Below are 14,447 nucleotides of genomic sequence, written 5' to 3'. Positions count from 1 at the left end.
GATAGGCATTGTATTTGGTATGGAGTAGTTTGTAGAAAATGAATTTGAAAAATATATTATTTAACCGATGATTCTCAATTGCAGACAAACAGATGGTAGATTGAAGGGCACATTATTCAGAGGAATTAATAAACAAACAATACCAGTTGAAACAAACATTAATAGTCTACCTTATACTTTATTTTTCTAGAAACTTCAGCTTTGTGCCCCATTTATAAGACTGTAGATCTCGTGGTCTTATGCTGAAGTCTTATGCTGAACCACATAAATAATTATGATGTTTACACATGTGTACACTGCAATATTTCCTGCGGTTGTATACTGTGATATGAACTAGTCGCCGTTAAGAATTTTCGCTATAACCAATATTTATCAACCGGACATTTATTCTGCTGACATCTTATAATCTCTACGTGTGAAATTTTCTTTTTTTATTTATTGCATTTAAAATAGTTTCGCAGACCGGCAAATAATCCATTAGGTTGTAAGGACGACTTTGGCACAGAAGCAAAATATAAACCATCTCATCGTCGCCATTGTGTGGTAAATTTGGAACCTTCGGAACTAAATGTTATGTTCCTTGTGTCTGTAGTTCGGTACATTAGCTCGTTCACCCTTTGAACTTGAACACAACCATACCAAATCTTTGGCCATAGGGCCAAACAGCAAGATTTAGTTAGGTAAGTACTGTATATTTTTTTTTTTATGGCATTGTTTGGCAGACGAGCATATGGGCCACCTGATGGTAAGTGGTCACCACCGCCCATAGACAAAGGCGCTGTAAGAAATATTAACCATTCCTTACATCACCTATGCGCCACGAACCTTGGGAACTAAGATGTTATGTCCCTTGTGCCTGTGATTACACTGGCTCACTCACCCTTCTAACCGGAACACGACATTACAGTGTACTGTTATTTGGCGGTAGAATATCTGATGAGTGGGTGGTACCTACCCAGACGGGCTTGCACAAAGCCCTACCACCAAGTATTGTGAGTTAGTGATACTACCCAGACGAACTTGCACGAAGCTCCACCACCGATAATCTGAAACTGCAAATATAACATTCAAGCTAACATAAAATATATACTATAAGTTAAAACAACACACAACAACTTATAAAAAAAGTGAAAAATTACACTAAAAAAATAAAATGTTCGAGAACACTCAACTCCATCTTGACTAACAATGGCGAAAAGTATACCGGAAAGTGACGAGGGCCGCTTCCGCTTCCCGCTCGAGGGGCAATACAAGATGGCGACAATATTAATCAATATTTCAACAATATTACCGAGACGCCTGCTTAAGATGATACGGCTACTTATTTTCGGCTTAATCGTACTATTGCGTGAATTTCATGTCATTACTTTTATTTCATTGATTCTAATCTCAAAGTTTGCAATTTTAAAAGCAATAAACACAAAGTTATATGAAAATTTGTTAGGTTTTAGTATATAAACTTTTACTAGTTAATAAATGTGGGATCTATATCAATACAATAATTTATTCACTCATGTTGAGAAAAACGAAAGGTTATATATAAAATATTATAATTATACATCGTCATAATGTAGGCGTAAATATTTGACACGCAACACACCAAAGCGAGAAAGCGTTCCTCTTCGTAAGGCTTTGCTAATTCAGCGCACAAATCCAGCGAAAACACGTACATATTTATGCCTAAAAAGTAAGCATAAATACGTGATGCTGACAATAGCCAAATATTTGAAAATACTAGCAACTACTTCTACGTATGCGATGATCATTTCATTTATATAATATTTGCATACATTTCTTGTACTGATTTTATATATGTTTTATGATTCATTATAAATTTTGAAGTCACGGTCAAGGTACTATTATCTCTTGGATGGTCTCTCTTTGTACCAGGATCTCTTGGATCAAAATAGAACTTCAAATTCAAGCTTTCCGCTACCATGGAGAAGAAAATAAAAAACATTATTTACTAAAAATAAGCATTACTTAAATTCTATTGCCAGTCTATGACTATTGAAAACATAAGATCACTTACAACTACTTAAATTAATTAAAAAACTTACAAGCAAATGTTCTAACACTTATAATATACCTATTAACTATTTATAGAACGTACAAAAGAAAATATTTAAAAGCACACACAAAAACTCGTGAACGCTCAATTGAGCAACGTTTGAAAAATTTAAATTGAAAACAAAGGTCCCTCGGACTCATTGTGGTAAATTCATTTGTCACGAATACAAATCCTGAACCTAACGAGGACTCTTGCCCTTTTGATTACTCAATACAATAAAAAAATAAATGTCAAATTGTTTATAGGAAAGTAAATAACTTTCGTCAAGGAATTTCGTTAAAATTGTTGTTAGGTTTTTCTGGAATAAAGTAAATTAAAAATATTTATGGTATAATTAATTCCGTGCCCAGCGGAACTTTAACTTAATCGGTGGGATTTAGCTAGCACATATTTGTAAATATTAGTATAAATAGGCAAAAGGCAACTTTCCCAAAGTTGATGGAGCATTGGCGTTGAATGGAATGGTTAAAATTTCTTTCAACTTTTTTGACGTATGAACATCAGGTAGACCGTTTGCATGTCCTAGGTTGAGTATAGGTACTCAACCTAGGACATGCAAACGGTCTACCTATAAAAAAGCATGGTGGATTGTTCATATTTCTTACAGTGCCAATGTCATTGGAAGCTAGTTACTATTTATCATGAGATGGTTTTGAATAATGATAAAAAAATGAAAACATTATAAGAAAATATGCATGTGTCAGAAGAAATTCAGCAGTATGTACACCCAAAAACTTAGTGTACAGTTGTGAAAAAGCTTCGTCTTCAGAGGAAAGAAAGTCAACCATTACTTGTTACCAAAATCCTACTTTTTATATAAATAGCCTATTCCAAACACTTTGACATTTAATTGGCACTTCATTGGTCTTGTCTTAAAATATCTCTGGTATTGATTGATATTGGTTTAATGAAAAAAAAATTAAAGTCGGCGAAGTTGTTAATGTTAAAAAAGGAGGTAAGTCGATGGTTTCCGAGGCATATTTAATTGATTGACTGGCTGATTATATATTGTTGATTAGTAATAAATTAATGTACCTTATTTAAGAAAAATTGTAACATTAGATTCATGACATTCTTACGACTCGGGTAGATATTTGAGTACCATAACATTAAAATTGTATCAAACATTCATTTAAATGGTACGTTTAGTGTAAAAAAATAACCAAAAAGTATACTATTTGTTATGTGAAATGTAACAAATTAAAATACATTATGACGCCACAACAGCAACCCGTGGCTTTAATAAAAAATAATATAATTTAAATAACGTACCAAATTCAAGTAGCACTTCAACACTCTAGTGGTAGTTATCGCGCACACCTGGCACTACATACCATAGTTCGTTTTAATAGTGATTATAAAAACATTATCAAAAATTTATAAATACCGGTAAAAGTTATAGATTTTTGTTTTCAATTTACTAATTCAAAACTTAGCTAAGGTTCGTATATTCTTTTTTTGATGTTCATAATTTGTACACATATTATTTAAGTACATACACATAGCCGAGTAATATATATATATATTAAGGCATTATAACTTCAAGGTTCAAGGGTTACAAACACCACAAAGATATACTCATGATTTGATGTAAGAGACGATTATTAGTGCTGTATGTTCGCTTCAGGATTTTTGCTACAGCTCCGGCCTTTCACATCGTTTCCCTGATACGAGAAAGGCCAACATGTCAACGCAACGCAAGAATTGCGCTGCTGACCGATTTTAGCTTTCGCAGTCATCCCCGACGGAGTTCTCCTGGATAATCAAGTGTGTACATAACCACAGGTGTACTCACTATTCCCTCACTCTCCTAATCCGATAGAACGGCGAACCAGACACGACCGAATAGAGTGCAGGCACAGAACCAAAGGCTTTACGTGCTTTTTGATGAGTGTACACACTTCCAACTTGCAGACTACGAGCTGATACTGAGATATTTTTAATGAAAAACCTAACACTAAGCCAACGAGGTCATCAGACAGTATAGTTCGGATATTATATAACTCCGGGCTAATGACAATCTCTTAATACAAAACACCATCTGATCCTTGCTAAAACCTGAAACTTGGAACTCGGGATACGTATCCAAACAAATGGAACAATTTCTATGCTACCGTGCAGTACATCGTAAGCAATAATTTATACTCTGTACTTGCAACCGTTATGCTGCTATAGACATTTATTTTTTAAATGAATTCCGCAACGTCCCGCTGACATTTTTTGCCATTGAAACACGCATTGGAAACCTATTAGTAGCGTATTGTTCATTTTAAAATCTCTGAACAGCTGGTTACATAGCAAGCGTGCCATTTGGAATAATTTATTTATGTTCAGAGTGAAGTAATTTAAAGCAGTTCTTGTTGCATTGTACCAACACGAAAGATGTATAAAGTAATATTATTACTTACTACAAACCGGCACACTTTTATTTATTTTTTGTATTTACCAATTTCTAAACAAGAGTTACATAATATATACTCATTTATTACAACTGACGTCCCATAGCCAGTGATTAGAACGCGTTCCTCTTTACCAGTGACAGTGGGTTCAAACAGACATTAGAGCGTGGTGGAATAAGCTCCAAAACTTCTCCTCAATAGAGAAATTAGCCCTTAGCCCAGCAGTGGTACATTTCCAGGCTGTTCATTTACGTTACTTTTACCAATGATATTATGTTTAAAAACACGACTGTCTGACATTACACAAATTACATGGAAATCATTTAGATACAAGACAAAAATTAAAAATTAGGATCTGCGATATGATAAATATGAACATCGATCACCAAATATAATGTTCTTCATTAATAAACCAAAATTATTTAAAAAAAAATAAAAACATATTCAAAGTCAACACAAACAATGTTGCCAACTTACGTATTTTAAAATATGTAGTTATAAGTAAACCAAAATAATCAATACAAAATACGCGTTATTGCTAAACGATAAAATTCGTTTCCGTATAAAGAAAACAAGAGCAATAAGACGCTAAGTATCGCTGTTTTTAATTGATTTCGTTTGCTTTTAACACGAATCTGGCGTTTTAACTCGCGTTCCGTTAAACAATATATTATTTTAAACGAATGAATTCTGTTAGTATTTGTATGTGGTATTCCATGTGACGTACAAAAGAACATACATATGAAAAGTTAGGTTATGCTGTATGCGTTTATTTTATACTTATTACTTATAAAGGTTATAGAACTTTATTACTCATAAAGAACTTTACAGTACACTTTACAATGAGCAATTTATATACAAAGTTGGTTTTAGTGGTAGAATCTGTAGCAGTACATGTCCACAATGATACAAAAAATAAATAAATAAAATATAAAAATAAAAAATGACAAAATAATGTATAAATTTAAATGTAAGTTTAAAAAATATATATAAACTAATTAAATTATTTGAATATACTCGTATACCAATTACTCTATGTAATTCTTCTGTATTAATATATTATTAACATACAAACGATCACCTTCTTATTAAGACTGAATAATCTATAAATATTCAGAAAATTAAAACGTATATAGATTAAAGCACGAATTATGTAAATTGGGATAAACCACATGGCACCCGTTCATCATCGCTCGATTTCTTTCAATTTACAAAACAATTTAACCTATTCAACCCCCACAAATAGTCATAATGAGATTTTTGAGCGCGACTTTTTTCGATGCATCTGTCGCCTCGTTGCCTCGTGTCCATTTCGGCGATTTTTTTTTTCTTTTTGCTGAGCTCCTTTAACAACAAGTCGATCCGATTTATCACCGGGGGGTCGGGATTGTGCCAAACTAACGATTACCTCGAGTTTTTTTTAGTTTTGTTATTTGTATGTTTGATTGTCCGAATGTGACGGATTTGCGATTTAAACGCTTTTCGTTGAGTATGAACCATTTGGAATTAGCAAAGAGGATTAGAGAAAGTGCTGGACGACTTGAATGCTCGGGTTGAGTCAACCCACGTAGCGCTATGGTCATGGCATCATTATTGTTTTGTTATTATCGTATTGTTGTTATATATATATAAATGTGTCTGTGTGTGTGTATGTTTATATTTAATGTAAAGATTTTTAGTTTACGATAAACAAACAAACAAATACGTGTTGACAAAATAATTATCATTAAACTGTCGAAAAGACATATGTTTTGTTGGACAGTTTAACTAAAGACATACAGGATACAGTTTATAGAAAGACTGTTTTCTCACGATATTTCAGATAAGTTGTAAATCCCATAGCTTATCATCCCCCGGGACCAACATCTAACTCACCAAATAAATCATCCTCGTAAGTTCTTAGAGACGCCAATTTAATTAAGTCCTTACATGCGTTCGCGACACGTGATCCTGAATTGTAACTTCGCTTTGTGCGACAACTGTCTCATTGTTGACAAGCAGTGGGAGGTTGGCCCGGTTTCCGAGCGCACCTGTCAACAGTAGACCATAGACAAAAATCGATTTTAAAATTCGAACATTAAAGTCCAAAACAGATCAGTATTAGCACAATCGCCGTCGAGCGTGGGTCTTTTATACAGTAAATGTCTCAATATGCGACGACGTGTTAAGATCGTATTGTCGGTTTCTGACAATGGTCATAATTGATCGTGTCGAGTCTCATGCAGATGCCGCACCCTTTATCTGTGGCTCGTTACATAGATACGAAATTTATTTCGTTTGTTTAGTATCTATGTAGGTTATAAGTAAATCTTTTGACGTTTCAAGTGGTGGCGTCTGATGGGCTTTTGTCTGAACTCACAGCTTCTGACATTTCAATTTCATTTTCTGAGAAGGCACTTCACAATATGCGTGATCAAATAAATTGAAGGCGTTATGCGAAAACGGGATGTATAAAAACAGAGGTATAAGAAATAATGTTCCCGCTGTTAGTGTAATTAAAATTGGTTAGCATGTTTCGCATTTAATTAAAATAAACAGTACATTATTTTGATTGGTTTTAAAATCGATTTTATAAAATAAGAGTAAGTAATTTCAATAAAAATATACATTTTAATAAACAGTTACCTCTGTCGTTAAAAAAATTAAGGTCTGCGCTGCATATATAATAGTTAGGTTTTGTACTTAATTACTGAATTTATTATACGTCTTTAGAGCTGAACCATTAATCATTTCTCAGTGGACCACATCATATAATCTACTGCTAATTCCTAGTGTTGTTGTAATCAAGTCTGAAGGGTTCCCAAGGTTATTGGCGCATTGACAATGTCAGGGATGGTTAATATTTCTAACAGTACCAATGAGCGGTTGTAACGGCTTGCCATCGAATGGCCCATTAGACATAACTACATACACTAGTGGAGTGAATACCTGTATTTGTTCATCTCATTTTTATCAATATATTTTACATGAAAATATTCTTATATTTACATTATAGAGTCTCTGAAATAACAAATTAAAAACGAAGCATTCGAGTTGCATCTGTAAAAAACATGTCAACGGATCTCGAGTATATTTGAAAAAGGAGATGGAATGAAACTAAATATGAATATTCATTTTACCTCAATCAAATGTTAATGTCGTTTGAGCTTCGCTACACATGTAAAAACTAATTCTGAAACAAGCCACAACAATCCATCAAACACTTTGTCAGTCCATCTGTCAGGGTCTGTTCGACGCTACCGTTACCCAGGCTTTTGTTACGTAAGGTGTCTGACGAATGTCGAAACTAACCGTTTTTGGCTTTGAAGAATTTAAAATAAGAAGATGTAAAGAGTGATAATTTTTTCGATCGAGTATAAAAACATTAACAGATTTTATAAAATAGTTCAAGTCGTAAATTTTCTAATATGAAAATCAATATTTAATCGTGGATACGGGAAGTAATCATGTTTATTTTACTTTAAAAAAAATCAAAAACAAAGTGTATTGTTAAAAAATATTCGTATTTACAAAACAACATCGCCCCCATAGAATAATATACAAATGTGAAAACAAAATGTCTCAATACGGACAGTCGTCATTATCAAAACATTAGCGCGCGTCTGCCCGCGGGGCGCCAATTATTTTAACTTGCAACCCCATCATCCGATGATTATTCTCGCTGGCAACAACGTTACACTCGTTCCGCAGTTTATCATCGCGTTGGTCAGACGCGTGCCAGATACGTTGCCACGCGGCCCTCTTGGGATTTTTTATTTTTTTATAAATCATGTCTACACAATTATAAAGTTATTTTAAAACACGCAATTATATTTTATGTTACGCAATTATACATATGTATAATATTGCTAAATAGTTTCTTATATGTCAAAATTAAAACAAGGGACAATCTAACGGAAGAAATATTTACGATCGCAAAAGCTTTCACCTTAGCTGTAATTCCATAATATTCAACATAACATACGGCAGAACAATAGCAACTCCAAAAATCAACGCAGAAACTTTCAATTTTCTCATGACTCTCCAGATTTCACTGCACCTAATCTTCATAACAAACGTTTAATCGTGAGCAATTAGTTTTGAGCCAGCGACGCGTAGGAACAAACATAATGGCGGCATGTTTAGCACAAATAATTTTTAATCTGTGATTGCGTTCCGCGCCCAGTGTTCCCGCCCTTTGTCACTAACGAAATCGCCACTCGACTGAATATATGACTTCATTTCTTTTCTTACATTCCGTAATTGTGGGAATGTAATCGAATTTTGCGATATCGATTGTGGGAATTTTGTTAATTGGGATAAATGTTTGTGAAATTATATTTTTACGCGTTAATTGGAATCAATTTTTAAGTTTAAATCTATTGTTAGGTTGCTGATTGTTATACTATTATATGTAACAAGATAAGGTATTAATTATCTTTCATTGAAAGAAAGTCTCAGTTAAAGTGTAACACTTTCTAAAGTGTAAAGGCGTATTAAAACAGAAGCAACGTGGTTTGTTATTCGCATCACCTACTTGATAAAAATAATGCTAAATCTCTGGCCACAACCGGACGTATTAGGGATTGAACCTGGGACCTCAGTACATACCTTCTAGGCACAAGAATGAGATGAGAGTAAAAAAAAAACGGAAATTTTGTATCACGGAGCCAAAAGTTTTATAATTATAAACAAGAAAAATACGATATTTTTCAATAAGCCCTATTCGCCTATATAATATATATTTACTAAACAAAAATGTCGATATTCACACACTCGTACATTGGATATTCTACAAGGAGGAGAATCGATGTGTCGTGTGACATGCACATGTTTATGCACGACTTATAAGTCATTCAAATTCAAGAAATAATATAGAATACGTTCAATAAAAGAACTTAAAACGAAATTAAAGTTTCGTACATATCACGAAACACATTTAAATATAATGGACTCTGGTTAGGCGCAATATAAAAAAACTAATAATTCAACTTTACTGTTATGGTCTGTATATTCTAATGAATCATGTTACATAATAATATATCAAGAAGTAATCCTCAAAAACAACACGCCAGTGAAAATAACAAGCTATAAATAAGTATGTTTTCTTTGCAACGTATAACCCCGAGGCAGTGCCGTCCTCTTTCGAAAACAATTAAATAAAAAACAAAATAGAGTACAAAGTATTAACGGGGCATTAACAGGGCATTAGGGTCTGGGGCGGCCCGGGGCGAGGCTGTGGGAACGGCTTTATTGTTTTTGGTCGAACACATTGATATTGCTCATTCGCTCCACTTGCGCAACAGACACCGTGTCTGAAACAAGTCTGAGAGAAACTGATTGATTCTGAATTGAAACGCGTATGGCGAATTGTATTGTGGGCTTTATTTGAGACCAATATTTTTGTAAAGCTTTGAAATCGCATATGGGTTCGCTGGAAACCGATAATATAAATAACCAAATTATTAAAAACACATCTGACAATGGATGTACTGGTATATAAAATTAAATTCATAAATAAATTCACACAATCACCTTCACAGTGGTACTAACCATTCAAGGCTTTAGATATAATTGTTTAGGGGGTGATTAGGTAAACAATGTAAATTTAGAATTAACGATGAGATAACTCAATTTTTAACTATACACGCACTAAACATTTTTTTTATATTTTATTACTAAATGAGCAGTAGCCTTACCGCATCTGCAACGCTGGAAAGCTTGCTAGTGCATTGCCGTTTGCATGTATGATAAATTTCAACATTATTAGTAAAATATAATACGTAGCATAATGATAACAACTCAAATAGTTCCCTTATCTTAAATCTGTAATTTGTAAATTGCTAAACTTTGCCTTAGAGAACTAGTTTAGGAAGACTTTAGTTACATGCATGTGACAGATTAAGTAAGAAATGATTAATAATTAAATGACTACAACTCTTTGAAGTAAGATTTAAATTAATTTCGAATTGTATTGATACCATTGACATTAAATAAGACGCTACTTTACTCATCTGTTCATTATTGTGACTCATGTGATTGGTAGTAAGGGAGCTTCTTATAGAGACCTTTTTCCTGGACCAGCAAGGTGTTTACATTTGAGTTATCATATAATTTTGTGATAAAGTATAAATGTTATTGCTTGTTAAATTATTGATAAAATATATGAGTTGTGTTCTGCAATTATCAAGACACAAAGTTAGTATTAAAGTAATTAATTTTAATGTAAATATTAATAAAACAATATTACTATACTATAGCTATTATAATGTTTAAATACATATTTGTGCTTCATATAATCTTTTATTGTCTTATAACCTTAAATATTATAAAGTAATAAGGAAATAGAAATTCTTCTTAAAATAATCCAACGAAATGTGTTAAGTCACTTCAAATAAATTTAATACATGCATGCAGAACATTCACGTAGTAACATAAAAATATTGATTTTAATTTTCTACTCTTTTCTTTTAAAAATTACGCCCTCAAAGAACAAAAGCACTTGCAATTGATAAACGTTATGAAATCAAAAGAACATTTCCGCACTTACACTAAACGTTGTAAAACGTACTTCGCTGAGCAAGTCGATTAAACAATAAAGAACAAAACACGTGTTTCGATTGGCACTCGAGCGCCGTGCCGTGTCGTGATTCGACACGTGCCGCCCTCGCGACCGAGATAGCGCATCGCGTACTCAGCAAGCCACGCGTGCTGCGGAAAATCGGTGCTTCTAACTAGTACTTGTAGTTACGTGCCATCTAGATTATGATGCTCGATTGGTTAAACGTCTGTTAGGGATGAAAAATATGCCTACGTTACTTGTTTTATAAAACAATCAAAAAAATATAAAAGATATATTAGAAGTTTTTGTAGGATTTTATTTTGTTTTTTTTTTTTAAGATATTTGTAGAATACAAATGAAAGACCAGATCGTTAGCAGTCACCACCGACCGGGAGCTAAGATGTTCCGTCCCTTGTGCCTGTAGTTACACTGGCTCACTCACTTTTCAAAATAGAATACAACAACCAAGTATTGCTGGGTGGCGGTTGAATTTTATAAATGAAATCAGAACATAACTGAAATAATAACTGAAAATCGGGATAGGTGACTAAAAACAATGTAACAATTGAGGTGTTAAATAAAACTTAAATCAAATATTAATTTGTGTTTTTCTTTAACATTTTATTTTGTAGCAGTATTTATTTGAAGGTAGTCTCGAGCTTTATTTGTCTGTTCAGACAAATAAAGCTCGAGACTACCTTCGGATGGTTTAAGCGAAGCGTAGGATATATACAGTTGGGTCGTATATAATTATATTTACTATAAAATTATGTTGCCCTACTCATATTTATTATATTAATAGAATAAGGAAAGAACTGTTAAATAAAACAGCGTAGATAGAGGTAGCGTAGTATTTTTCGATTTTCATGCAGGTTTCGTTAAATATTTTGCCGGTTTTTAACGGTAGCATTTGAATGACATTTACACTCTGAAAACGGTAATGTTTGCTCGATTTAGATAGTCCACTGGAGCGTCTCTCATCTACCGTATTACCTTAATATCTTTACACGATTATTTATACAATATTAAAATATCGTATCGATACTAACAAATAAACCTTATCTTAAAATAAAATAAAAAATCTCATATAAAAAGTCAATATTATGTATATTTTAAGATATCATCATGGATCGTAGTCAATCGCCTAAAATAATAAAAACTTGTACTTGTTATTTGTGTTTTTATTTGCATAATTTTCACAAACACAGAAGTTCTAAAATCGAAACAGGGTCAAACTATTTTGGTATAATAAAATTGTTTTAGTCATCTTACCGCCATCTATGAGACAGTAGAAGCAATTGCCATCCAATAAAAATTTAATAAGTGGTTGTACAAAAATACAAATAATTGAGTAATTGAACTATGAAATATCAATGAAAGATTATACAATATCCAATCTACTTAATCTATAGCAAAAATCATTTTTACTTATAAAGTGCCCTCTTGCGACGAGTAGATAATTTACGTCGTATTGTAGTATAACATGATATAAGCTTTGCAGTAGAACGTATTTTTGGGAAAAGATTATGTATGACGAAATTGATGGAACTAAAGTAACAGACTATAATAATAGTCCCACTGATGGACTTGGTCCTGCTCTCCGTTTTAAACAGTAGTTTTGGAATTTATTCCAAAGCGTATATAGGCGATGAGAGGGAGGTATTAATGAAATTATAACTTTTTAATTTCAATTAAGTAAAAACTTATGTAATACATAAATTAAAATTAATAAATATAAATAAATATTGTAATATAATTCAGCACAATTTCCATATTATTATTATTTTTCTACCATTCAATAAGTCTGAATACACCACTCATAAATTGGAACGGTTATATTTCTTATAAATGTTACCCAGGAGTCTACAAACAAGCAATACGATGCCCGCTTTCCGTAAAATAAGTAATTTGTCTCTAAAGTTTATCCTTATTTCAAAAAGAAGTTGGTCTTCCACAACTACAGAACGGTTCCTATGTTGGGCTCAAGTTAAACTAGACACATTTTGGATCGTATTACGAATTACGGCCAACAGAGGGCTAGCAAATATTTGATGTCGCGTAATTGTCATTCGAGAAATGAGAATCATTTTACATGGCCCCTTCTGATGACCCTTAAGAAAAAACAAATATCTACCGTAAAAGCGTCCATAACTGTCTCATCAACAAGCACTATAGCGCGGATAAAAAATGCCTTAACAAGTTCCTTAATTTTAAATCTGTTACAATAAAGAATTATATTTATTTATTAATGTTGTGATAATAATAAACGTTAAAATATACAGGTAAACCTATTTATTACTAATTTGGCATATATCACTTAAAACTATTTCGAAAAAAAAAAAGGACGTTGACATATAATTTATCTATATGAAAGACTTACTATATTACAATACATGTATATAATTAACGTTAAATTCACATACGAAACATATTGTTAAATAACTTTTAAAATATATGAGAATACAATGAACGTCCATAAGCTGTGGGAGTACAAAGAATATGTGAACGTCAATGGAAAAATACTTAGTAACGAACTAATATCACTATTGCAGAACTCACTAACACTTCTGCAGGTTGAAAATCATTTCGCTTACGTTCAATACTGGGGTCAATTCCACGCAGTTGATACAGATTATCACATCGCTGTAGGCATAAATAAGGATGCCATCTCAGACAGAAAGTACTTTTACACGACGGACTTCAAATTCTGGGGTTTGCTACCCAAAGCGAAAAAGAAATACAAGCATCTTTCATTACTAACAACCTTCCCTTTCCGTGGAGACCCCTCATTAAAAATCAAAATATTAGATGAGGCATTGGAAGAGAATAACCCTGACCGATGCCAGTTTATGAAAGAAGAGAATCGAATCGCTGCTACGATAAGCAATATTTGTGAGGAAGCTGAGATTTGTTCTAGGGGGCAGTTGATAAAACACCCTGATTCAACTGTCGTTATAAATCCTAATTACTATGGATTGACAGCGTCTGAAGCAAAACTTACTAAATCGTATCTACATATCCGCCCACCTCAGCATCGTTGGAATACTAATCTTTTAACCAGACCAGACTACAATTATAGTATGGATTTTTTAGATTCTATAGATCAAGATATACCTAATGGCTGTTGGAATTTGTCGCTCGAGCAAAATGGAAGTATTGTTTATTTGAAAAGTTTATACTGGCCTGGTATGATGTTTTTTCATAAAGTTCGAACGCCTGAAAGTGGTTTTCTATACGTTGGGAACGGAAGAAAAAATTTGGATGTACCATTTTTACTTTAAATATTTATTGTATAAATAATAATTTCAAATAAATTTATTGTTTGTCTTAATAATAATTAGAAAAATCCTTCATAATAATCGATTTTTATGACAAAAAGAATGTAAGCCTTTTAGATTTTTATGTTTAAAGTTCATAATAAACATATACCTAATAT

General features: G+C 32.7%; 1 protein-coding gene across 1 annotated transcript; it reads left to right on the top strand.

Annotated features, from left to right (window-relative positions):
• Window positions 1-13,476: 13,476 nt before the first annotated feature.
• LOC125066492 (radial spoke head protein 9 homolog) lies at window positions 13,477-14,292 on the top strand. Its single transcript, XM_047674580.1, has one exon. It carries the CDS (start codon window positions 13,477-13,479, stop codon window positions 14,290-14,292), a length of 816 nt encoding a protein of 271 aa, XP_047530536.1.
• Window positions 14,293-14,447: the final 155 nt, after the last annotated feature.

This window comes from Vanessa atalanta, chromosome 9 (assembly GCF_905147765.1).
Source record: "Vanessa atalanta chromosome 9, ilVanAtal1.2, whole genome shotgun sequence".
NCBI lineage: Eukaryota > Metazoa > Arthropoda > Insecta > Lepidoptera > Nymphalidae > Vanessa > Vanessa atalanta.
The sequence above is the reverse complement of the archived record's forward strand: the minus strand, read 5'-3'. Positions and strand labels throughout refer to the sequence as shown.